Here is a 26,780-nt window from a genome sequence, read left to right as displayed (position 1 = left end):
CAAGGTTTGATAATAGGATTCATGGCCGATGCAGGTGCTCTTTGGATATTGCCAAACTTCTGACACCCTTGACATCCTTTGAAGTATTTAAAACAATCTTCAAGAATAGTTGGCCAATAATATCCATTTCTTCTAATCATCCATTTCATTTTAAAAGCCGATTGATGTGCCCCACATACTCCCTCATGAATTTCACCCATCAAACTTTTTGACTCATCATCACCAAGACACCTGAGTAAAACTGCATCCAAAGTATGATAATATAGCTCATTATCGAGGAGTACATACTTGGTGGCTTGAAATCTAGTACGTCTTTCAACTTTCTTAGATGGGTCTTTCAAGTAATCGGTGATTTTCGTTCTCCAATCATCGGCACCAACTGTCGATGTGAGCACTTCTAGAATAGGCTAATATCCCGAGGTATGTTGAGCTAACCGATTGGCTTCTTCATTATGTAATCGGGGAATATGTTCTAAACAGAAATCCTTAAACTCCTTCAACAATTGCAAAAATCTTTCATAATATGAAATTAAAACCTCACTTCGGCATTCATAAACCCCAATCAACTGATTTAGAAAATCATTAATGTTATCGTTGTTAATATGTTGTTTATGTTATTCTTCGTTCACTCTACTTGATCATGAGTTTACTTTGGGACTTGACAACTTGATGCTACTCATATGTTAAAATTGTGATAACTAAAAGCTACATGCAGTTAAACCAATGTCTAGCATTTGAGCCTCATTAACCTCATGTTATTCTTGCTAAGTACGAAATGTACTTACGCTTGCCTTTACATTTTATTTGGATAAAAAATCTCAGATGGGTAACAGATTGCTATATTGGAGAAGAGTTTAGGTTTGTGCTCAACTAGCCAGTTGTCCCTGTGGATTTAGAGCTTTCGCCTAAAGAACGGAGTGTCTTTCCGTTGTTTACTATCTAAGGTTATATCTTTTATGTTAAGTTCGTTAATATTGAGCATTGTCTATTGATATTACGTTTATTTGTGGCTATATGTGAGATTTGACTTTCTAGGCTCACATATGGTGTGTATCTAGTTTTGTTCTTAAAACCGGGTGCTACAACATAACTCCTTTACATACACTGATATACATAATGATCCTCTGCTGCATATTCAAGATCTAATCATAAGACTCGCGTGTGATAATTAAATTTAGAGGTGAGTTCATTTCTAAGCAACTCTTTATATGATTTTAAGAATAGATTGCAATTTAATGATTATGTTGTGCTTAGGAATTAAGGAAAGGACTAGAAGACTCATATTCAAGGGCTTGGAGGCATGGAGGACCAGCAAAGACGCCCAAACGAAGATGGAGGTCTAGTCCAACTCAAGTTCGAGTTAGCCTTAGCCTTCAGAATCCAGCTGCAGTAAAACAGACGCTCAGGATATATTCAGACTCTATTTTCGATGATCCAAATATGGATGAAAAGATAATTTTATAAGCAAATCAGTGGCTTTGGTTTGAGCCCTAAATTCCATCACAGTCAACGAGAATCGTTGAAACAAGTTAAAATCTGTCCCGATGCTGTGTCGCCAACTTTTGGGTCATTGGGCCTTGTAACACGCTGAGAACTGGACATGATGAGGAGTCTTATGCTATATAAACAGTAGCCGCCGCCTAAGTTAGGGTTTGGATTTTCCTTAAATTATTCTGTTAACAACAGTTTTGCTGTCGTCGGTTTGTGAGACCCCACTCTGTGAGATTAATCATTTATCTATAAATTTGGTTACAATTTTTTATTCTTGCTTGTGTTCTTCGATTCGTGGGCAATGATTAACTTTCTTGGCGAGATCGACCGTGCAACACCGATTAATAACTTGAGGAGATATGGTGCAATTGCGAGGCTCAGGACATGTTGTTGGGAAGCCAAATCAAATTGTAACTCAATTCCACCAAATCGATAGCTATTAGAACCTCTGGGAAGATAACCCTAGTCAACATCAAGGTCCGTTCCAGTATAAAACACTATGGGTCCCATATCAACGAGTTCTTGACACATCATCATCGTTCACAATATGTGATGGCCACCATGGCACAATTTATGTTGGCGCCTAGCGATGTTACCTTGACGCCAGTAGCTCTGGTGTCGTCTAGATTTTGAAATCTTAAACTAAGGCCTTGTTAGGTTTTCAAAATTTTGGTTTTCTGGTACAGTAGTATTTTTGTTTTTATTTGACAAATATTATTCAATTATAGACTGACTAAGCTCAAAAGATTCATCTCACGATTTTTAGATAAATTGTGTAATTAGTTTTTATTTTCATCTATATTTAATGTTTTATACATGTATCGCACGATTTGATATGACGCGTAATCTTGAAATTTTTTAAAACTAAACGAGGCCTAAAAAAGAGGGGAAACCAAAAATGATGGTCACCCTAGGTAAAGTTAATTTTGCCCTTAAGGGCATATGCTCTTACTCTCCCACTCATTGGATTCGCTTTGAGAAGTGTGCAAACACACATCTCAATGCGAAACTGCTTTGAGATGTGTGTTTGCACACTTCTCAAAGCGAATCCAATGGATGAAGAGAGTGAGGGCACTCACAATGCAAGACTCTATCACAGAGTCCAAGACAATTAATTATATATTATTTATGGTATTTTGCTGATGTGGTAGCATATTTATCGAAGAAAGAGGTAGAAAAAATAAGACTCCAAGTCAAAATAAGACTCCAAGTCCACATTGTTCGAGAAAATAAATAACTTTAGACTCTATGATAGAGTCTGCATTGTGAGTGCCCTGAGGGCATATACCCTTGGCCTTGTTTACTTCCAAATTTTTTTGCAAAATATGAATAGTGACACTTTCGTTTGTATTTGACAAATATTGTCCAATCATGGACTAACTAGGGTCAAAAGATTCGTCTCGTCAATTTTGACCAAACTGTGCAATTAATTTTTATTTTTGTCTATATTTAATATTTTATGCATGCGTCTAAAGATTCGATGTGACGGAAAATCTGAAAAAAATTTGCAATTTTTTTGGAACTAAACAAGGCCTTAAGGGCTTAAAAAAAAACCGCCTCCGGTCACCCCATCCGAAATCGGCGACGAGGCATCCGCGTCACGCGTGGTCCCCGCAGTCAACCGATACGCTGGCCGCCGCGTGTAGGACGGCTACTGAACGGGGAGACACGCTGACAAGTAGGGACAGAACGTCAGAGCCGTGTCTCTTGGGGCAGCTTGGTCACTCTGTGCCCGCCAAGGTTGACGTCGTCGTCTCTCTCTTGGCGGCCCGCCCGTCCGTCCCCATCCCGTCCCTTGCGTACCCCGCCACCAACCGCTTTTTGCTTGTTGCTACCCGCCGCCAGCCAAAAGCCGCCCGTCCCCCCAGCTCGCCCGCCCGAAGCGACGCCTCACCCGCATCCCGCTCCCCCGCGAGAAGCTTCTAGAAGGGGGGAGACCCCGGCGGAGCCATGGCGGAGGAGAAGGAGTCGACGTCGATCCCGCTCAGCCAGGCGGCGGAGGCCGTCGACCCCGAGGACCCGGCCAAGTCGCCGCCGCGACCCAGCTCGCCCACCACCTCCACACGCAAGGTCCGGATCTAGCCTCTACGCTCCTTCGTTCGCCTCGTGATTTGCGGCGGCATTGAGCTAGTAGCGCGCCCGTGCTGCCCTTTTAGGGTCTTGCTGACCGTTCGACGAGTAGATTTGTGCTTCCCAGTGGTCGGACACTTTCGGGCTTGCGGGATGATTGTCAATTCGATGCGAGCCTCGAATTCGTTGATTTTGCTGTGGGCAGGTTTAGATTTAGGAATTTTGCCTTAGTTTGAATGTTTGATCGAACTACTTATGTGACATTAGTGCGACGTTGCGTTATCAGCGAACGAGGATATTCCTATACGATGGATTACGTGTTTTCTGGAGTCTACTAGTCTGAAGATGATTGTTGCAGCGTGGTTGCTGCATAGTTATATATGTTTCTTATTTGTGATTGAGTTTAAGTTGGTGTGATTGCTGTCGTATTGTGGTGCAGTCTTGTAGCCCAAAACTTTTTAAATACAAGATAGTTTGTGAAGTTATGTACTTGTTTTACTCTTTACTCTATTATATGAGGTGATATAACATGATCCGGTTTTAAATCTATAATGACTAAGGCACTCATATAGAGAAATGTGGATGTTGTAGAGGTGAAGTATGTTTTCCATGTTTCTTCTTCTTATTTTCAAATTGCTCATTCGCTCCAAGAAGCACACTTGTTATGATCTGAGGTTAGCATTAGTATATTAAGGCAGTGAAGATAAAGTATCTGGGTCGAATCAGTCCCTTGGTTCTATCTCAGCACCCAAACATGTGTTTTCCCTATGTGCCTGTCCTTGGAAAGAAATCTGTCATGCATGATTGAGAAAAACTTACAGTTCTTCATCTCTGGAGGCCAAACTTGTTTTTTTACTTCGCTTAATGTTTTTTTTTTGCCCTTATGGCTTGCTGTTTAAATTGTTAGTTCGACTATGACAGCACACATGTTAGACCTGTGCATCTCCAGGAATATTGAATAAATGTTAACTATTTTGCAAACATAACTTTATTATTATGTGCAGACTGAGTAACAATTATGTGCAGACTGAGTAACAATTATTGTTCATGGCTAACCTGGTATATTTGTGCAGGCATGCTGTGCTGTTCTTCAAAGTTGGGTCTCAAGAAAATTTATGACTGGATGGTACACCCTTCACAAGAATTGATTTAAACCAGTTACCATATATATGGATCACCTTCTATTTATGGATGATATATTTCTTGTGTTTATGTATGCAGCGTAGTCCTTTTCCCTGTTGCAGTCACATTCTTCATCACATGGTGGTTTATTCAATTTGTTGATGGTTTTTTCAGTCCCTTATATGCAAAATTTGGAGTCGACATATTTGGTAATCCTTGTTCAAATACTTCAAACTTGCTGTATATGGTGATTGTAAACTAAGGAAAGGCTATATTTTGATCTCGTATTTTATCCCTGAGGATATTTTGTTGACATGTCACCCATATAGTGGTGCCATGAATGCGATCACCAATATTCCTAAGAAATATCCTTCAACAGAGTTAACAGAACAGTTTGCACTATGATTTGGTAGTATGTGGACCCCGCATTATGATGCCGAGAATAGTATTGAAACTCTGTCTCTTTGGAAAATTTGGTGGAATACAATCTTGTTTTAAGATCCTCTTCTATATAAATAATTGGATGAAACTTCATCTATTCTTGCTACGGTGTCCAGTACCCATTGTCTCAAATGCTTATTTATTTTCATGATCGATTGCAGGTCTTGGTTTTTTGACTTCTCTGGTATTCATATTTCTGGTTGGACTATTTGTTTCTTCATGGGTTGGTTCAACCATCTTCTGGGTAGGAGAGTGGTTTATAAAGAAAATGCCATTTGTAAGGCATCTATATTCAGCGTCAAAGCAAGTCAGCACTGCAATTTCACCAGGTTAGGCAGATTCTATTGCACACGATTCTGTTTTTATAAGCATATAATTTAAGATATTTTGCACAAGAAGATTTCTTATGTAATTATTTTGTTGACAGATCAAAATACAACAGCTTTCAAAGAAGTTGCAATAATTCGTCATCCACGAATTGGTGAATATGCATTTGGATTCATAACATCAACGGTGGTCCTTCAGGTACTTGATCTTCTATATATAGAAAAGTTGCTGAAGCAAATTTCATATTCTATATATAGAAAAGTTGCTGAAGCAAAATTCATACTCTATATATAGAAAAGTTGCTGAAGCGAAATTCATACTTCTAGTGACCATATGATGCTTTATAAATAAAAATGAACTGCTACATGCTATTTACTTTTGATTTTGTCATGTCATACATGCATGCTCCCCTTTGATGTGGATGTACTTCTCTTATTGCAGACTGACAAAGGCGATGAAGAACTGTGTAGTGTGTATGTGCCAACAAATCATCTATACATCGGTGACATATTTCTGGTGAACTCTGAGGAGATTATAAGACCTAATTTATCCATTCGGGAAGGAATTGGTATGGTAGTTTTGTTCCTATGATGCCTAGCCTTTCTATATATTATTATGCCATGTGGCAACTTTCCTTGAATTTTTGCCATCTAGTCAATTTTGCATTACAAATACAAATCCATTGAATTATTGCTTGCTAGGATTGAGATGCCATTGTATTATTCATTCTTTTGGTTCCTGCAGAAATAATTGTTTCAGGAGGAATGACCATGCCTCAGGTGATTGCATCACTGGAGCCTATGCCGCGGAAAAGCCAGAGCATTCGTCTAAATAGAATGACGTGATGTAACACAAAGTCACATGCAACAAGGTAAAAGTTTCCAACCTATACAACCTCAGCTGGTGTGTTTGGCATGTTTACTGATATTGGGCTGTGCATCAAGCAGATAGCATGACCTGTGGGGCACGATTCAGGTGCCTTGGCTGTATGCTTACCATGTGATTTGGATAGAGGAGCAACTCTGTGCCGAGCCATCGTGGCATTCCAAGTGCAGGGGAAGCATCGTGTTGATGCTCTGGGATACTATTGTCTCACTCTTGTTGCGCTACTCTTTGTGCACTGACTAGTGCTTGTCCAAAATGTTAACGTCAACGCGTGAGGTGTGTGAGTGATTAAATTCGTTTACAACTGTGCGCTGTATAACATCTTACGTTATAAAGGGAGCACACAACTTTGACCAGATTTCTTCTTTCAGATTAACATTCCTGTTTGTTGATTTTTTTTATCGTATGTGTCTAACTGACTATGAATCAGCTTTATGCAGAAATACATTGCTAATATACTCCCTCCATTCAAAATTGTAAAATGTTTAGGCTTTTCTATATGCAAAGTTTTTGCTATGCATTTATATGTACAGTGTATATCTAGAAACAAAGTGAAATGAATTATCTAGAAAAGCCAAAATATCTTATAATTTAGAATGGATGGAGAAATTAAGAGCAAGGATGGATTCGTTTCGTCTTGAGTGCACAAGTGATACTTTTAGTCAGCTTATATGATACAAATATATACTTCGTGATGGAAACGGGTGAGAAGGCGCACGCGTACATTTGGGTCCAATTGGATCAACGCCGTAACCCATGAGAAGTTGCAGAATGCAAACGACAAAACAGTCACTGTATCAATCTTTAATAATGTTTTTTTACGACAAATTAGCTAACAGTTCTTACCACTTAGCGGACCTTACCTTGACCATGACCGCTATCACTATTTCGTGAGGCTTTCGTATAGTGGAGCTAAAGCCAAGTGACAAGGCTCAACAGGCTAGGCGATCATATTTGTTTTATTACTAGAACCAAGTGGTACCAGTATACAACAACACTGAGATACGAACATGTGGAGTACTCCCTCCATTCCAAATTATAGTTATTTAAACTTTTTTGAGAATCTTAGCATCTCAAGTTTAATCAAAATTATAGAGAAAATTAGAAAGATTTATGACATCAAATAGATATACCATAAAAATATAAATAATGAACAATCTAATGATTCTTATTTGATATCATAAATATTATTATTTTGTTATATAAATTTGATCAATCTTGAGATGATTTGACTCTCTAAGAAAGTTAGAATAATTTATAGTTTAAGATGGAGGGAGTATATCTCATGGATTGGTCCTTGTATGCTAACAACAACTTTTTTTAAGGGAATAGGAGGGGCCTCGGCCCTTGCTTGAAATTAATTTGGGTAAAAAAAGAGTACAAAGTTACACCAACAGAAGAGGGCGAAAGAGAGGGGAATTTTTAAGAAATGAAAAAGGAGACAACAACATTGCTTAAACCGGGACTTGCTTCAGGAAGAGGAAGGCGACAATCTCCTTGATGTCATAGCCGTAGGTGAGGCCGTCCCTGCCATGAAGGTAGAAAACCTCTAGCATCCTTGTCATGGCCACCAACCATTGCAGCGCTGGTTGCATGGTGCGGCCTAGCTCCATACACGCCCCATTTATCCTCCTCCATGCTTGCTCCACCATCGTTTTGATAGCCGCCATCGCCTCCTCCCCCGTCGCACCATGTTCCTTCATGTAGCTCTCCACGGTGCTGGCCACATCGTTCTTGTTCTTTCCTCTCTGCGCACGAAGATGCATGTGTAAGGTGACCAAATTGCTGCAATAAAAATGGAGTGCACCTAGGGAATGTTTGGTTGCTTGCTTGGCCATTGATTTTGACTGCCGGTTGGACAGGATCTGTTGCCTGGCCGGCATTTGCTCACCAAGGCAGGAACCAAACAGGCCCTAATCATGTACGGACTTGTCTTGATGGGCAGAGAGTAGAGTAAACGTTGGTGCAGTTCGACTCGGATGGAGAGACATGGATGACCCTTTTAGATAAAAGAGAAAAAATAGATTCTTTAATACTAGGGGTTAGGAATACATATAGATTTACCTTATAAGAAGATATATCATTGAGGAGACGACCTATTTCTCCACTAGCACGCACCATGGTAGGCACACTGAGTGCCCACTCCAGTGATTCTTTGGTTACTACCACTTGGCCCGCGGCCATTAGCGCCAGGGAGAACAGAAACGGCAAACCCGTCGACATAAGTGTCACATCCGCATGCTCCTTCAAGCTTGGGATATGCTTTCCATTGGACCATTTGGCCTCTTGAAGGTAATTGTTCGACTGTAATTTATACTGCACAATTAAAATATGCCTTATGATTAGAAGTTTAGGTCATTCAAAAACACCATTTAGCTAGAAAAATTGTGGTTGACTATAGAAAATATACCGAAACGGGATTGAAAAGCTATATACAGACAATCAGATGATTAAGACATATGGTCCAAGGAAACAACAGAACCTCTAAGACTTAGTTGCTAGTCGACACTGCGACTACAGTGAGGTGACATACCTGTTTTTGTATGTAAGCCATCATGCGGTATTTCTCAAACGGTTCCAGAATATCCTCGATTCCATTGATGTTTCTCAGTGTTTTGATGTACAACATGCGCATATATTTCGGTAGAGAAGTGGCAGCAGTTTCATCCCACCTGCAGATAATAGTGACATATACATTGAATTTTTGACTAGTGTAATTACTTTATAATCATGAACTGAAGAATCTTTTATTCATGCGTCAGTCCTTGTGATCGATCGAGACATAAAAATAGTTCTCTATACGAATACCAATGCCCAACAACTAGCATGTAATTACTAATTAATATGCTGTTGCAGCTATGGATCGATCATACAAAATATTAGCCAAAATTAACCTTATGTAAACTATATATGCATATATAGATATACCTTTGTATTGCTTCATTTAACATTTGGCACTCCTCCAAGGTGGCGTGGACATCGTAGGTGTCATCCATCAAGCCCAACAACACAAACACCTTGGTGAAAACTATCCGTATGTGCGAATTCTCCTCCTCATGAAAAATGCCACAAGCGTAGAAATACGGTTCCACAATGCGGTCCCGAGCATAGGGCAGCTTCACATCGTTATACAGATTCCTCCACCATCTTCATCAGATGAAATTGCATTGATTAAACCCGGCCGTGTCCATCATTGATGTGATGAGAATCGAAGATAAGATTCCATATATTATGTATATAATAAATGTTTATGGACTTACATTTTCCATTTTTTTCATATATATAAATTTTTCTGTTTTCATAGTATATGGTTTATGGACTTACAAGGTGAGCGATCTGAGCTCCTTGAGGTGGAGAGATCTGACGAGGTTCAAGTCCAGCCTCGCGAGCTCGAGCACGGTGGCGTTATGGCCCTCCTCTCTCTCGTACTCGGTGATGTAGTGCATGGTCTCCAGTCGGCGCATGAACCGGGGCCCCGGTGTCTCCAGCGCACGGCACACCTGCTCCGCCAGCGGTGACCTGAGCTTGCCTCTTGCAGCGTCGGCCTCCAGGTGGCGCCTGGCAAAGGCCATGGCGTCGTCTAGGACTGCCTCTCCTGGGACTGCCATGTGAGCGGCGTTGTACAGGGTAAGCAGGCCCCTTGGGTTATGTCTCAATTCTGCGTTGAAACCTCTCATGCCATCTCTGAATTTGTCAAACACATCTGGATGAATATATTCAGGTTACTCATGTTGGAAATCTTTACAAAATTTTCTTTTTCTTGCAAAGACCAGCTGATGAGGTTTCCATAGTAGCTAGCGGATCGATACGTACCTGTAGGCACCCAGAAGCCATGTTGCCTAAGCAGGCAAAACCGGAGCGCAACTGCGTGCAGGTTGTGGGAGCTGCCAACGTCCGTGTCGTCCTCGCCATCGCCATGGATCCGGCTTAACGCGACGTCGATCTCCTCGCGGAAATGGTTGTCTACGCCAAGGCGTTCCAGCGCGTCCACTAGAGTCACGGTATCATCAGGCAGGTCCATGGCATTGCCGGCCTGAAACATCCGGCGCACTTCCCACTTGAGCTGCTCCACCCTCCCTCTCATCCACTCCTCTGGCCTCTGCTAGTGTGCTTATGCATGCACGAATCGTACAATCAAATATCTAAGAATTAACCATACTATATATGATGTAAACTAATTAATACGATTATACAGTAGCATTTGGCATTTGCCAATGGATCGATCGAGATGCATGTCCGCCTGCCTGTAGGGGAGGAGGTGTGTAGGCCACAAAGAAGTCGCCCCACACGCAGGGCTCAAAAGGGCCGCAGACGGCGGCGGGAACCGTTGTTTCGCCGATCCCTTGGTTAGCATCAGCAACTTTGCTCGCAGACATATCAGCTACTGTGTGTCTGTGCGTGTGTGTGTTCAGTAAAGTAAACTTGCTGACAACCTGAGCAGCGAGTAAGCACCGAGCTACTTATTTGGGCAATAGCAATGGAGTAAAGTATACATCATGCACGTGAAACTCATGATTAAGACATGCGTGGAACGAATTTATGCACAAGTGATTGTAATCTATATCCATTCAGAAACTTGTTTCAGAATTTATCAGGAAGAAGAAATAATGATGATATGTATTCTGCATCTGGAGAATGAAGTCTTGAGAGTGCAGAGCTTGAACAAGAATTAACCATACTATATTCTGAGATGGTTCCATGGTCACTGCGCCCTCAAGAAATGTCTCACGGAAAGGGGCAGGAATAGGACATGGACATGGCCCGCACTTGCTCGTAGGATTAAGAAATGCCAACAGTACTTTCTGCCAAACGAACAAGGCAATCTTTGGTTGGGGAAAATGAGTCACGACTCAGGAGTAGAAAATGGGAATCTACTGCACCATGCGGTGACTTAATAACGTCACTTACACTTTTCTCCCCGCGGTAATCCTCGTTCGGTTCTTCCATCCCCCACTATGCCGCTTCAATTGCCGTTCTTGCCTCATTTCCCTCAATATGGCATCACCGTCGAGCCAATCGTCAACCATCTCAACAGCCTCCCGTCAAACTCCCTGATAATCTCTCCATCTTGAAATATATAGGGTATCTTATGAATTCTATGATAGATTATGGGGTAATCTCTCCATCTTGAAATGTAGGGTATCTTATGAATTCTATGACAGATTATGGGGTAATCTCTCCATCTTGAAATATAGGGTATCTTATGAATTCTATGACAGATTATGCCATTATGGGGTAAAACAGATAGCATATGTAATCCTCTCTTAATCCCTACTTTTGATTTTATTTATTTCGAGAAAGCACCTAGAATCAAGGGCTTAGCCCAAGATGATGTCCCAAGCAGGCATTGCTGGGAGTTGCTCTCAGTCTTGTCATTATGACTTCTGAGACAATGCAGAGGGCGTCTCTCAGCCTCATCCCAAGATTTGATCACTGAGGCCCAGGTAATCCTAGTCGGCTTATTAACACAGGATGCACCTTCGAAAGACTATTGAAGGAATAATCGAATACTTGAGTAGTTGAATTTTGAACAGCATATGGTAGTATAAGAAAGCTTGACAGCCAATTCAGTGGTCCAATGTTCATGCCCTTTACAACAGATATAAATTTTCGACTAATTTTACAACCTTAAGCCTCCTGCCCATGTAAAGACCAAAATCCCCACGAGGCAATTCACAAAGACTCCATGAGGGTAGAAGCATTGTCTACTCAAACTTGTATGTATTCTGGTGGTTCAATCATCCACTCAACTCTTCAGATGTTACTACAAAGCTTGGCCACCTTCATTAATCAATGGCAATTATGAGGAAACCAACTGAGATATACATGAGGAAGACAGGATATAGGGCCAGAGCTTTTCTCCTTGGGTTAACAGCAGCACTCATGAATGGATATGCAGCCCAGGAGCTCCATGCCAATGTGATTGTCACCACGACAATCTTAAGTATGACATTGTCCTTCAGCATGCAAACTAGAGCACCAACATCCAGTGGAAACAGGCAATAGCCAAGAAGACTCAGGCTTTGGAAGAAGATGATGTGTCCACCCTGAAAAGTGATTGAATAAATAATTGTAGAACTTCTAGGAAGGTACTTTGATTAGCACAGAGGCAATTGATCTCCAACAGTCATGTGCATGTGTGACTGTGTTTGTGTGTAGAGGAAAAAGGTCTTACCAGAAGCAGAACATTCAAGGTCAGAATTATAGCCCCAGCTGCCAGGACAGCGAATGCAACAGCGAATACTTCAGACTACAAGGACAAACAAACAGGATCATTACTTTGCACATTAGGAGCTATAAAATTCAAATGTTCCACTAATGATAGATTTGATAGTGCGCAACAGAAACACACATTGTTTGTGTTTGAAGTAAAAGGTGCTAATGTGTTAACTAAGAGATTGAAACACGAGCTTATGTACTTTATATATAGTCACCATTGGGCCTCGATACAACCATTCAATTTAGTCTCCCTCGTTTGTAATAATTCTCTCCCTGCATGTTTTCTTCTATATGATGCGTCATGCGGATGTGATCAACCAGAGCCTCGGTGTCATGTCATGTCTTATATTTGAAGATGGTACTTTTGGAATATGCGGATGTGATCAACCAGAGCCTCGGTGTCATGCCATGTCTTATATTTGAACATGGTACTTTTGGAATATTTCTGTTCATTCAGGATACCTTGTTCTATAAGAACTAGGGGGGAAATACCTACCAAGTATCTAACAAGCTATACTACCAAGTACCAACACAACTATTTCTTTGAGTAAATAGTAGAAAAACACTCTTATGCAAGAAAATGCACATAGATTTGGTCCAGACGACCATAAAATTGTATACATAGTAAGGGGGCAGACACTACTAACTTCAAGAACACAACTGTATACCTAATTATATAAGAACTAGTGAAGCATTTCATGGGATGACCAAGATTGTAGTTTCTGCATGAAATAATTCTTTAGGAAATTTGTTGTCATTGCTCACTACTAACTACAGCAGAATCATCAAAGAAGTTCCAGCTTCTCTCTTTTTTTGTTAGGTATGAAGGCATAGTTTGGCTAGAAACTGGGACAAGGAAATAAACAAAAAAATGTCAGTATTGACAACTAAAGTGTACAGAGAGAGGATCATATGAAGCTTGAACACTATAGAGCACAACTAAGCTTAACCATTGTGGTGTGATGTTTCCCAGTTCCCTATCCATTTTGGAACTAACAGCATGACACATTCTTAAAACCCACCACGAGCAGAATAATTGGCATCAGATTGACACTTTAACTCGAATGAGTGTAAGGAAGAAACTAATTAAGAGGGTAGTGGTATGAGAAGTAATTCACATGCAACATTCAACATGCATCCACTTACAAAAAAAATACATCATGGGTATCCTCCTTGCTTTGAACCATACAAATCAGAAGACAAGGTCAATAGGATACAGCACTATGGGTGATTGCTCTCAACCCATCCTTACGGGCAACGGGTATTATATGTTCTTAAGACATCATAGCTATCACCGCAACCTTGTAAATGGTAATTGTCCACCCCTAAGAGAACTTAACATGCTGACATATACCCAGTTTAATTAATGTACAGTCCAACCTGCTTTCCGGTGTACTTGATGAAAATGAATACTGCAGTGTGAACTAGTGGTATATCATGAAACCCTTCAGAACAGATACTACCAACACAATAACTAGATCCATACAAAAGGGAGCACCAGATCTAGTTGCAGGAGGAAGTGAGTACCTTCTTAACGGAAGCCGACCAGGAGAGCGTGAGGCCAAGGAAGACGATGAAGAAGAAGGGACCCCAAAGGTCCCAGTCCCTGAGCGCCTTGCCGGGGTCCTCGCGGTAGGGATTGGGGAAGACGACGAGCTTGAGATTGCTGACGATGCGTGCTAAGTCTCGCTTGACGGTATCCCATACCGGCTCTGTGAGCGTGTTGGGCGGAGGCCCAAACCCGTCAGCGCCGATGGGGACGGAGACGGAGGCGGGAACGGGGGAAACGGAGACGGAGATCGGGATGGAGGCGGCGGGGAGAGGCGGCTTCGTGGGGACGGGGGCCGGCGCCGGCGAGGAGGATACGGGGATGGAGGCCCGCGTCGGAGACGGCGGCCGCGCGGGGAGCACGGTGGCCGGGGATGGCGCGGCGTGGATGAGGCTCTCGATCTCATCCATGTCGGACTGCGCCGACGAGGGGTGGAGCGGGATCGTGTCGCTGTGGTTGTGCGACATGGCGGCGGGCGTGCGGAAAGCGCGCGAGCGCGCCGGCGAGGTGAGGCGGATCTGAGGGGAAGGTGAGAGATCTCGCGGGAGGGTTAGGGAGGTGGTGCGGGTTTGCGAATTGCGGGTGCGTGCCGACCTGCCTGCGGCGTGGGAGTTGCGCTAGCGACTAGACTAGCGAGGAGGGAGATGCGAGGTCACGTGACGTGAGTGGGTTCGGCTGCTTAGCCGTGAAGGCCGCGAGCGTCCGTACGATCGAAGCGTCGGTGACTCGGTGATTTAGGGCTCTAGGCTTTCGATTTTTAAATTGATGATGTTATTTTAGTGAAAACTAGTGAAATTGCACATGCGCACTACATTTAGACACTCGGTCACTTAAATAATTAGGCAATGGACCGACTTAATCACTTGGCCACTCAGCGAATTAAGAGGTGTTTGATTTGAGGGACTAAAGTTTAATAGATACTAAGTCAAGGGTCGTGCCGACAAAAATTAAGGCCATGTTTTAAACACTAAAATAGGCCCAATTCGTCTAGAAAAAATAAAATAATAATTATATACAGTATAACGTAGCACCAATTTATAGCACTGGGTAACTAAGAATATTTTCTATATAAACCATAAATTATAGGCATATCTTAAAGAATTAGGATATTTGTTGCTTTCTAGCCTCCAAGTACCAATTATCTATTTTCGATTGATCCATGACACTATAATATATAGTTTGGCACTTGCCAACACACCTTCCAATGTTCATCGCCAACGCTCTATAATTTACACTTTAATGTTAGCAATTGAGTACTAGACTTGAGATTCCTTAGCTACCTTATGGAGACGTTTTTTTTCAGCAAGTTGGATCACACACAGAGTAGTAAGACTGATGGACAAACTGTTTAGATGAAACTATATGGTGTCAAATAAAAAGAAATAATGTAACAATTTTTATAGTTGGCACAAGAATTTATCATAAACTCCACATAGAAAAGTCGGTACAAAATATTTAATATTAATTATTAATGAGCAAAAATTTTGAGCCCCTAAAAATTTGGGGCCTATACCGTCGCACGGCCCACACACCTTGTGCACGGCCCTAACTATAGGACATTTGTAATTATTATAATTAGTGTTCAATTATAAACTAATTAGACTTAAAAATCATCTCACAAATTATTCTCTAATTGTATTAGTCACTTATACGTACTCAGTCACTAAGTCCATGAGCCACTTAGTCACTTATACATGAGACTTTTAAACATTTGCACTGCAATTCGCCAAAATATGTTTGTACACAACATGAGACTTTTAAACAATGTATCTAAAAGTTTCTTGAAATTTATAAAATGTTTGCGATTTATTTTTCAAATGTTAAATAAACGTAAATTATCTTAATTTTTCAACAATTACGAGCTGTGCTTACCATCTTAAAATTGAATGATAGTAATTTATAGCATCAGCTGATGACCATGTACACAAAAATGGAACATACACATATTTTAGCTGCCCAAACATTTACAATGGCGTCAATCCTTTTTATTGCATCCACAACACGATGAGAACGAACCAACTACCAATGGCTTGTACCAGCATTTATTTCAAATTTAGAAAATTGGTGTGATCGACCTTTCCAACCCATAAAAGAATAAATCATACCTATACCTACATGGAACACCATACCTACATATTGAATGGGAAACAACACTTCTCCAGGGCTCGAGAAAACCATTGCAAGAAGTCTATGCGTTCTTCCTCCACATGTGCGGGTGGCGACAGTGGCAATTCTGACGGCAGGTGACGATGAAATGCATCTACAGCTGCTGCCACACCATCCTCATTGCCTATTGCTATCGCCAGTTCCATTGTTCGTGATTTTACCTTCAGCGAAGGACCATAAAAGGAATTAATTACCACAATGTGGCCTTACCAAAGCACAGAGTTCTGCATCAAAAACACTCTTGGCATACTAATGTACATAGAAGAATCAGATAAGTGCATCACATATAACCAGATGCATATAGTGAAAGCATAAGAAATAGTACTACCTCTGGATCAAGCATGAATCTTATTGCATTTGATAGTGCCTCTACAGTAAGTTCTGCAATAGGTATAGGTGCAGGGCCCACTCCTCGTGCATGAGCTCTCTCGCCCCAGAAGAACTGGTCTCCAAAAAATGGCACTACGGTAGTAGGACACTGTCAAGGGTACAAAGAGTTGTCAAGAGCACTTACAAAGGATGATGGTAGTCAATGCTATAGATGCTAATTGCCAACTTCTTGCTATTCATTGCAGATTATATATAGTCAGCTGAAACTCTGTATTGCATGCCTCCATTAGGCTGTAAGCCTTTTGCTTTATAAACAATATATGGGCACCCTCAAGTGCTCTATTCTTTAATTTAAGTGACATGTTTGCACAAAAAAAGGCATTCATATCCTAAGGCCCTTATTAGGCTCACTCAAACCTCTGTAGCACAGAGAATTTCATTCAGCAAAGAGATTAGCAGCTTACCCCAGCTATCAGCCCTGCTGCTGTAGTACCTGCTCCACCATGATGCACCTAACAATCGCACATATAATCTGATTAGTAAATTGTATTCATATACAGAAAATATATTGGATAGAACAAGGTTGGAATGGCTGTAAGTATCTTTTGCCGAAAGAAATGTGTTTTCAGCGAAAGCTTAAAAGTAATGTTTTTTTCCCATACTATGGCCTTGGTGATGCATCAAATACATGTACTGGCTCTACCACCTACTACTCCCTCCATTCCTCTTTGACATTCAATGTAGACTTGGCATCCTCAATAGCCAAAATATCGTGTTTAAATGCTTCAAAATATCATCAGAGAAATCATGTATGTAGTACACATAAAGTTAAGTATAGTTCAGTCTGAAATTCATCTTAGATGTTTTTTTCCTCGAACGACGCAGGAGAGCTGCATGTCATTAAGAAGAAAAAGGTGGCTACAAGGGAGAAGTCAACCCCCCCCCCCCCCCCCCCCGAGAGACCAATCCCAAAATTCACACAGCACCAAAACTAAAAGAAAAAACGAGTAAACCAGCAAACACACACAACCCAACTCAGCTCAACAAAAGAGAAGAGGATAGCAAGAAACAAAATAGATAAGGAGTCAATCTGGTATTGTTCATCATGTGCTGATAGTGCGCTTGTATTTTTTTTGAATCTCAATTCTCAACATCAAAGATGAATTTCAAACTGATTGTTGCATATATACTTAACTTTATGTGTAATACATACATGTACTGTGATGATTTTTTGAAACATTGCAACATGATATTTTGGCTAAAGAGCCTGCACCCCATGACGCCAAAACATTAGTGATTTTAACGTTACTGATTTTTTTTTGGACTTCAAGACAAATCTGGCAAGCACTGCAGATTCATTCCAATATATAAAATAACAGAACTGCATTTTATGAAGATATTAAATACATTGATAAATAATTTGGTACAGTATAGTAATACATACTCACTCCGTTCCAAATTGTAAGTCATTTTAGCTTTGTCCTAAGTCAAACTTCTCTAGCGTTGACTAAGTCTATAAAAAAAATGCACAAACGTGTATAACACGAATCAAGATTCATTAGATACACCATGAAATATATTTTCTTTTCTCGAATATGCAGGAGAGTTGTGTATTATCGCATTAAGAAGAACTTATATAATATAATGCACACGAGACACGCCCCCTCACAATTTCACATAGTTATATTCTCACATTAGAAGAAACTATAACTACTCGACCAGGCGGAGAGCTAAACCCTATGAAGCAACGACCTCTAGATGAGCCAATCCTAGCAACAGCCAGGCACCAGAGACTAGTCTCCTCTAAAATTTGTCTAAGGACAGTTTGTACACTGGGATGTTTCCATAGGGACCAAGCAACCAAAGTGATCAAAGAATGTAGCACTCCCTTGCTGTACCTGGGAAATAAAGCAAGTATTCTCATAATCTCACCACCAATCACAGAAGATACTGTCATCTGGGAAAGGTGAGAAGTCAGGCAACCCATAACGATGAAAGATGAGAGACCATACTTGTCATGCAAACACACAGCCACACAGGATGTGTTTGATGATCTCATTCTCCTGCTCACATAAGGGGCCAATTTTGACAGTGTAGATTTGTAATATATTTTTCAATAGAATTGGTCAGAGTTAGACAAGTTTGATTTATGACAAAACTAAAACGACTTACAATTTGAATCGGAGGGAGTATATCCTATTTTATGACTTCTCATACAGTCCGATCGCTATGTTTATAGCTACATGTCAATATATACCAATAGAAAGCTTCATGTCATGTCTGACACAAGGCATAGCACCTCCCTGGCATGTCTGAAATAGTAAACTCACCACTGCAGCACACCGAGGGAAAAGCCAATCGTGAGGGCAATCCTCCAAGATGAAGACATCAACTGGAACTTCTGAAACTGCAATTGCAGGTTGCATATATGAAATATAAAGAAGTTAGGCTATTCACTGTTCTACATACAATCAGATAGCAATACTAACATTAACTTCATCATGATATGGCATATGCAATAAAGGACTGAGTTGCAACAAATACTAGGTAACTTACAACTTCCAAGAGCTCCCCAACCACGGCTAATGATTCCCCTCTGTCCGGTTTCTCTAAGTGCATCCAAAATGATAGCAGTGACTTTCTTCTCATCATCAAGAGGCTTCAAACATAACATAAACCAAGTTAGCAGAAATAAGATGGTAGCTGTGTCAGCACAACAAAAGGGAGAGAAAGCATTTTGTAGAATATTATATCAACAAATTGTAACAGGATGGTAATATAAAAATGAAAGAACATAAATGCTCGCAATGGTACGCTCCTGTCGAGCTAACAGCGAGTAGTGCTTGACATGAGCTTTGGTACTTTAAGTTTATACAAATCTCTTATCATTATTGCTTTTTAAAAAGACTCATATAGCTATTATGAGTAAAGCTAAAAAGCAGTATGACCATCCATTGAATACTATTGAGAATGGCAAAAACAAAATGAAAGAAATTACGCTTCCAGGCAACAAAGAAACTGAGATTTAACTTACATAGCCTTAATGACCTTATAAGATAGATGACATCATATATACATCATTCAGAAGTTGAGCGCTCCATGTATCCAGTAGGTAAGAGCATCTACAGCAGACATTACAAATTCGACCCTCCATATCTTCATTTGGCTATCTACTCCATAAGATTCCCTCCCCATTTTTCAGCATACTCCAGCAAACTACCAAATCTCGCTCTCCATATCCAATTGACTATAATTTTTTGGTATTCAAATTAACATGAATTGATACATTTTTTCTAGATTTTTGGCAAACAAATGATGCCCTAAATTTCAAATATTTTAGAAAAACAGACAACTCTGAGGAATTTTAATTTAAAATCGGTAAGAGACTTTGAGTTTAATCCAGTCAAATGGGTTCTCTGTTATTATTTGTTCTATCAGTAAAAAAAACAGGAGTGATTTCAATACCTTGATAGTCGCCTTCTGAATTTATGAAAGAGGGGGATAGGAATGAAATTTTGAAGCAAAACAACATAAATAGGCACCGGCCCTAGCTGTCAGACTCATGGAATGGAGGATAGCGAGGCATGCTGACCAGCAAAATTTGGTTGCCGACACTCGCACAACAGTGTCAACAGGAATGGTGATGCCGTTGGCTAGTCTGCTGGAGGCTCAAATTCTTGCAAGATGGATAAAAACAGTGATGGCAAGTCTGATTCCATGTGTGCTGGAGATGCTCTAAGTGTGGTAAAGATCCATGGTATGTGCTGAAGTAAGCGCAATCTTTTCTAAAGAAAAAACTTTCATTCTCAATGAATTCTTCGTTTTCTATGGGGTCATACATATAGTGGTACTTGTATACTCCTTGGGTTGCCTTTGTGGACTGCCAGTTCGGTCATGTATTTCAGACTGTAATAAGTTTGTTCTGTTAGGGTCTGTCCTGCGTTCTCCTAGTACAGCAAAATCTTAGGCAGAGTTGTTGGTTTGGAGGAAGTAAGGCCTTCCTCTAGCCTTGTGCTGTTCTGTGCTTTCCCCGTTTTCTGTATCTAACTCTTGTATTTACATTTTTGATAAGGGAAACGGGGAACAGCCTCGATTCAAAACAATACATATCAGCCAGAATTACTGAGATAAATTCTTCCCTAATAGAGTACATACCATGCTACCAAAACCAATGTATATTGGCTTGGGCCCCTGTTGAAGCCACTGTGATAGTTCTGGTGGTGGTTGATACTTTGTTCCAAGATTTAAGAAGCAATATCCCACAACATCCACTAGAGGACCCCAATCTGAAGAGGACAAAACATCATTAATAAGGGCTTAACGTAAACAAGACTATGCTAGCACAGGAACAATTTACCAATTATGAAATTCATAAATTAATTTGAATGCCACAAACGTATATCCATCTAACAAAATTGATAGATGCAGAAAACTGTGTGGTCCGGATAAGATAGAACACCGGCACATGATTTCTCTCTTGTTCAATTTTGTACAATATTACAGAACGGTATGTTCATCTAGCTTTGCATACGCACAAGAAATATTTTATGCCCTAAAAATCATGTGAAGTCTTTGCTCAATGCTGTTTGTCAGGGGCACATCAGCAAGGCTACACATGTATAAAATTTGAGCCCATTTTGGACGTTGGCTAGACTGTGTAACTTAACTCACAAGCACATCGTTATCAAAATCATCGGATGGTATTGTTTCTAAGAATTCTGGGGGATGCATTACATTCAGTGCTACTTGTACCTTCTGCATTTACATTCACAGGGGTGCATTAAGTTCACACTTTGGAAAAATATCAAACAATTTCAATTGAATTAACTGAAGTAGCACTGAAGCTACTTATCACGAAGCTAAATAAAATAAAATCAGATTACCTTTTGGCTTTGGCATAAGTTGAGGGCTCCACATGTATCCAGTAGGTAAGTGTGATATAGATCCATGGTATGTGCTGAAGTAAGCAATAGGAGGCAAATTTAATTTCTTCCGGAAATCATTTATGAATCCCCTGGAGCCCCACCAAACTATTAAATCCAGAATAAGATATGATAGCTGAACGTGAGAGGTGCAAAGATGTCAGATTTTTCTCCCTGAAAAAAAAATAGAACAATTGCACCTTCCTATGCAAAAGAGAGAAAAATCACACATTCTAATTGCATATCTAGAATAGTGAAAAGGTGGAGGTGGTAATACCCTATAAGTTGCACTTTGAGGCATGCGAGCCAATGGATGTGGGAATTCATTAGTTGGCCTATCAACAAATGCTAGCAGTTAGGAAAAATTACATAGCATAATCGTCCATAAACGTTAGTTAAAAAATATGTACAATCTCACACAAGCATTCACATATATTTGTTGAAGTGACATTTCTCTATTTTTTTACAATGTATTCTCTTCTAAAAATATATATTTATTTACAATGTAACTCAGGAATCTATGTGGCATTTATTTCCATCCTGAGGTGACCATATTAGCATGCCAAAATGAGGGAAGCTAGCCTGCATGAGGCAGTCGTACCGATAGTCATATGAATATTCTAAAGCAATACAGAGAATTAATATTAGGTACACGGGCAATTTAACTTTTGTTGTTTACTTGTCAAGCCTTAATCTATGGTGCTCAGGAAATGTGTTAGCAGTTCCACAATGATGAAAAATAATGTAGAAATCTTCACAGTGATAAAAACTTGAAATTGTTATAAATATTTCATTCTGGAAGATCCATCAATACAGACTTACGTCCATGGAAAAGTGAAGAAGATATGCAGAGGTGCTCCAAGTGCTTCTGCGATATGCAGATGACCTGAAAGTCACAAATTGTTAGGAGAATGGAATGATACAATCCAGAAATGAAATTGATTGCTCTATTTTATTTGGACAGCAATAACTTTCTGGCCAACTTCAGACAGTGATGATTGTGGTACAGATGCTCAAATGTGAGCAAGCACTACAAGATGGGATATTATGCTTAGAGATGTTATGGAATAGGGCAATCTACAAGTACCGGCTGCAAATGAGATTGATTCTTGAGTAGTTTCATGGGCTGATAAAACCACAATTGCTAAATCAAAAGGCAGTAATATGCCACGGTCTTATATGGATTAGTAAATCTAATTAAAGACGGGTAATTGAAGCATTACGTTTGGTTGGTAAGTTAAAAATTTCCACAATAATGAGAAGAAAGGAAAGTCCCAACTTCAGGTACAGAAGAAAAAGAGGTCCTATATATTGGGAGTTATGGTTTTACTAGATGGGAGAGCATGTTAAAGTTAAAACAAGAATAAGATAAATATACAGTAGGCTACAGGGGAAAAACACTGGATTTGTAATCAAAGTTGATTAAACCCCTGATACTTTGTCTGATGATCAATAAGCACAATTTTTATCATCACAGTGTTTCATAAGCCCCACCCTTATGAAATTCCAAGTGCTGACAAGATGGACAAACACATAATGCGTCATTGTCCTCTGTGCAGTCCACCAGCACAGCCATATTGTCAGCTCAGGTGCTAGTTCCTAAAGGTGGGGTTTCAAGAAAGATTAGGATGAAAGACCCGAGGATAGTCAGCAAGTATTACCATAAAACCACATTTTTATTTTCAAAAATTATTAAAGAATGATGAGATATGGTGTAAAATAGCAGTGTCATGATGGACAGACCCACCATAAGCAGGAGGATTCGCAATTATTGCCTGAGCTCTGAAAGGAGCTCCTGTATCCAAATCAGGTTCTGTGCATGCAGGTAGAAGTGAGAAGATGATTTCCTTAAGCTGCTTTCTTTGAACAGCAATCTCTGTTGGTGCAGCCAGGAAAAACCCTTTGTTTTTTGTCATATCTGCAGTTGAAAGTGCACCCCTTAATCAAAATTGAGTATGAAGGACACAAGCATCCTTATATCAGTTTAATTGGCTAAAGAATCGATGTCTTGTTCCTTAAAAAACAAGGTGTCTGGATTATTATTTCATTCATTAACAAACCACAATACGATTTTTTAGACTCTTCAACAATTTTGACTTTTTTTCTTTCTAAAACACGCTAGTGAACTGTGTACAGTTATATTAAGAAGAAAAAACAAGTATGTTTAGATGGATAATAAAGTGAATTAAAATAACCAAGTGCCGCTCAACAGTTGGTTGCATTTTTTAATTGATTAAGGAACCGAGGTGATTATAATCATCTCAGCACACTAGACAGTATTGAATGCTCTTTATCTGAGTAGAAAACACAATATTCAAGATAAAAGAGCACTTAAGCCATACATTGAGCCATAACCCGAGGATCACCACCCAATGGGTAAAAATCAATGCCAGCTGACTTCACAAAAGTGCGGAAATTGACATGAGTTGCCAGTCTAACATAATGACCGAATTCCTGCAGAAAAAATCCAATCTCCAATTCAAGTTACAAAACCATGAATTTGAAACAAAAGAGTTTTTTTTTATTTTCTAGAGAGAAAAGAAGTGTAACAATATTACAAAGCCATCATATTGTTTCTTGATGGTGAGTAAAACTAGAGGATGACGTATCATGACTGTTTGATATTCTGATGTTTTGAGTGTAAACTCAAAATTTTTAAGTTTTGTGAACACCTACTGGGGGGTTGAACACAGTGGAAGATACCTAGATTAATCTCTCTATGTATGAATAAAGTAAAATACAAAAAGGAGGCCATGTTGACTCCATGAAAATATCTAATGGGCACTGTATCATCTAAAGATTTTGAAGGATGACAGGCATAGATTTGCTCTTAACTTAGGGCAATAAGCAAGATTAATCCCAATTTCAAAACAAATCAGAGAAGATAATGATAACTTTACTCTTGGCATACTTGACTGCATGCTCAAAAAAGTGAATTAAAAATCTGCATTTTCCAGAATCTCCATTATATATCACTATGCTGCACAATGTTTTATGTTCCGGAGAGCCTTAGCCTCTCTAGCAGTGCTTGTGGGTTCACCTACCTGCAGTCGTTTAGCTAATGCTATAAAAGGCTGTACATCCCCTCGGGTTCCAACTACAAGTATAGCAATCTTCAGCTTTGGGACTGACTTGGTGATTCCAGGTGTAACTTCTTCAACATCACGTGGTACATAACCAAAAGCATCAATCTCAGAGAGTTCTGAGGCAACAAGAGCACTGCGCGTCACATCTACCTCCACTGTACCATCATTCTGGATCTTTACCAGCCTTTCGGTTATCTTTATCTGGAGCACCAAGCAACAATGAATAGCTATAGGTATAACATAAGTCTGAATAAGTACCAAAGAAAGGACAGGTATGGAAATTTCAAGACACAATTTATCTTTTTCATAGAAATGCTGTTCCTGACTTTCACAGATCCTTCTAAACTAAAACAAAACACTCCAGTATAACCATTTTATTAAAGACCTGAACATTACCAGCTTAAATTAATAAGAGAGGTGTAGCAGAATTACATGTGCCAGAGGCAGTATAATCATAGTGACAACATACTAAAGTCAACTGGCTTCTTGCACCAACATAATGAAACCATTACGAACAGATGGATTGCAACTAGATATCACACTGTTTGTGAATACTAGCATTCATAAGAGACCAAGTCTCGACATCAGAAAATCATCAGGACCACTGCAGTACTGAGATGACCAAAAAAAAAAGACAGTATCCATGCACATGCATTTTTTAGATAAGTGAACACACTGCTTTTTTATCGACCATGCAACAATAATAAAATAAATAAATAAAGTGTGGATTAATATGCCTACCTTCTCATTTTCTGATAGCATATCCAAAGTGAGGTCACACTTCAGCAACCTATCAGAGTATGACCTTACAAAAACGTTTTCTTGCCCTTTAAAGGTACCAGAAGTAGCAGCTGTTGATTTACTATGCCCCAATACTGTAGAAGAACAAATGGATAATGTTTCAGAGCAGAAAAAATAAACATGTTTGGAACTCTCTAGTAGAGTTCTGATGTACTGTTGTTCCCATTACAATTTATTTATTCTACTATTCTATTAGATCAAATTCCTCTCTATCTTTACAAAATAGCAATTTAGTCTAGAAATACGGCACCCTAGCTTTAGCATTTTATACAACTTACAACATGAAGCAATCACTTAGCTGATTGAAAGATTAACTGCAGCAGATGCTATAGTGTTCAGTAGCTTGCTTTTTCAAAATGAAGGAGCATACTTCTAGCTCTGTTGAAACCATAGTAACTTTGATACAGATGTTTGGCAATTACAATGCACGACATGACTAGCATGAACAAAACAAAGCCTAGACAATATTGTGATTTGCGACTGCCAACACAACCGTGTGACAGCAGCCATAAAACAGCAACCCTCGTCACAATTAAGTTTTCTATGGTTCATTCTACATGTTGTACATCTACAGTCGTGAATTTTTAGTCCCAAGCAAGATGGGTAGACTACAGTGAAACCTGACTAAATCTTAAATCATCATCGCACACCCGCATTGGCATGACACTAAACTTGGCCATCCCACGGTTCCCCTTCACGAAACTTACCACACGTAACATCTCAGTCTCCACGTTTACACACATATGCTGCTACTAATATCCTCAGAATTCACAAGCCCACCGAACCAAAGTACCAAACACAAACAGTCCGGCGACGTACCTGGCTGCCGCGACGAAACAAATAACTCGTCGTCGTCGACCGATCCGGAGAACCTGGCGTCCATGGACCTCAGCACGAACTCCCCCGTCCCCTCCGCAAAGGAGGACGATGCGCCCAAGCAGGCACCCTCGGCACCGCCCTTCCGCCTCCGAACGCCGCCGTCCACTACCGTCCCCTCCCACTCCTCGCCGTTGATCCCCATAATCTGCGATGGCGAGGTGGCATCAAGCCAACAAGCCGCCGCGATACGAGAAACTACCAGTGCTCCCGGGCCCCCGCCGCCATTGCTCGCGCCGCCGATAGTTTGAAACCCTTGGAAGCGTGGACCCGCTGGTGGCTGGTGCCAGGTGGGCAGAAGACAGGGCGGGGGGACGTGCCGGTACGACGTGTCTTGTCGCCGAGAAGGGTCGGAGCGTGGGCGGGCCAGGCCGTGCGAGTGCGAGCCTGGAAGGCTGGAACTGGAGGCAGCGTCGTGAGCGCGGCGTGAGGCCGGAGGGGAGACTGACGGAGTGAGGGGACTGACGGGTTGAAGTGAAACGATGTGGGGTGCCG

General features: G+C 40.4%; 5 protein-coding genes across 6 annotated transcripts; 1 reads left to right on the top strand and 4 right to left on the bottom strand.

The window, feature by feature from the left end:
• LOC8062382 (protein LIKE COV 2) lies at positions 3,216-6,736 on the top strand. The gene is made up of 8 exons (XM_002458779.2): positions 3,216-3,561; positions 4,635-4,687; positions 4,783-4,892; positions 5,286-5,453; positions 5,552-5,649; positions 5,893-6,019; positions 6,196-6,322; positions 6,399-6,736. The coding sequence occupies exons 1-7, from the start codon at positions 3,442-3,444 to the stop codon at positions 6,294-6,296; spliced, it is 777 nt and encodes a 258-aa protein (XP_002458824.1). The 5' UTR covers positions 3,216-3,441; the 3' UTR covers positions 6,297-6,322; positions 6,399-6,736.
• On the bottom strand, positions 7,791-9,471 carry LOC8062381 ((+)-germacrene D synthase). Its single transcript, XM_021456332.1, has 5 exons — positions 9,265-9,471; positions 8,870-9,008; positions 8,747-8,764; positions 8,401-8,652; positions 7,791-8,084 (listed from the first exon to the last, which is right to left on the bottom strand). Exons 1-5 carry the CDS (start codon positions 9,330-9,332, stop codon positions 7,791-7,793), a joined length of 771 nt encoding a protein of 256 aa, XP_021312007.1. The 5' UTR covers positions 9,333-9,471.
• Positions 9,657-10,420, bottom strand: LOC110433764 (probable terpene synthase 2). The gene is made up of 2 exons (XM_021456331.1): positions 10,150-10,420; positions 9,657-10,039 (listed from the first exon to the last, which is right to left on the bottom strand). The coding sequence occupies exons 1-2, from the start codon at positions 10,418-10,420 to the stop codon at positions 9,657-9,659; spliced, it is 654 nt and encodes a 217-aa protein (XP_021312006.1).
• Positions 11,837-14,739, bottom strand: LOC8062380 (protein YIPF6 homolog). The gene is made up of 3 exons (XM_002456650.2): positions 14,083-14,739; positions 12,512-12,586; positions 11,837-12,383 (listed from the first exon to the last, which is right to left on the bottom strand). The coding sequence occupies exons 1-3, from the start codon at positions 14,569-14,571 to the stop codon at positions 12,123-12,125; spliced, it is 825 nt and encodes a 274-aa protein (XP_002456695.1). The 5' UTR covers positions 14,572-14,739; the 3' UTR covers positions 11,837-12,122.
• LOC8060977 (sterol 3-beta-glucosyltransferase UGT80B1) lies at positions 15,981-26,780 on the bottom strand. Of its 2 annotated transcripts, XR_002451403.1 has the most exons (15): positions 26,229-26,780; positions 25,350-25,483; positions 24,567-24,809; positions 23,865-23,976; positions 23,270-23,440; positions 22,345-22,408; positions 21,800-21,857; positions 21,484-21,658; positions 20,756-20,886; positions 19,157-19,259; positions 18,931-19,007; positions 18,499-18,557; positions 17,065-17,112; positions 16,599-16,748; positions 15,981-16,431 (listed from the first exon to the last, which is right to left on the bottom strand). XR_002451403.1 is itself a non-coding variant. In XM_002456649.2 (14 exons), the coding sequence occupies exons 1-14, from the start codon at positions 26,428-26,430 to the stop codon at positions 16,234-16,236; spliced, it is 1,866 nt and encodes a 621-aa protein (XP_002456694.1). In that variant the 5' UTR covers positions 26,431-26,750; the 3' UTR covers positions 15,981-16,233. The 2 variants fall into 2 exon arrangements, 1 of the variants encoding a protein (XP_002456694.1); XM_002456649.2 differs by lacking the exon at positions 18,499-18,557 and having other exon boundaries at positions 26,229-26,750.

Source organism: Sorghum bicolor, chromosome 3, assembly GCF_000003195.3.
Source record: "Sorghum bicolor cultivar BTx623 chromosome 3, Sorghum_bicolor_NCBIv3, whole genome shotgun sequence".
In the NCBI taxonomy this organism is placed as follows: Eukaryota; Viridiplantae; Streptophyta; class Magnoliopsida; order Poales; family Poaceae; genus Sorghum; species Sorghum bicolor.
Note: the sequence above shows the minus strand (reverse complement) of the source record. Positions and strands in the feature narration are given on the sequence as shown.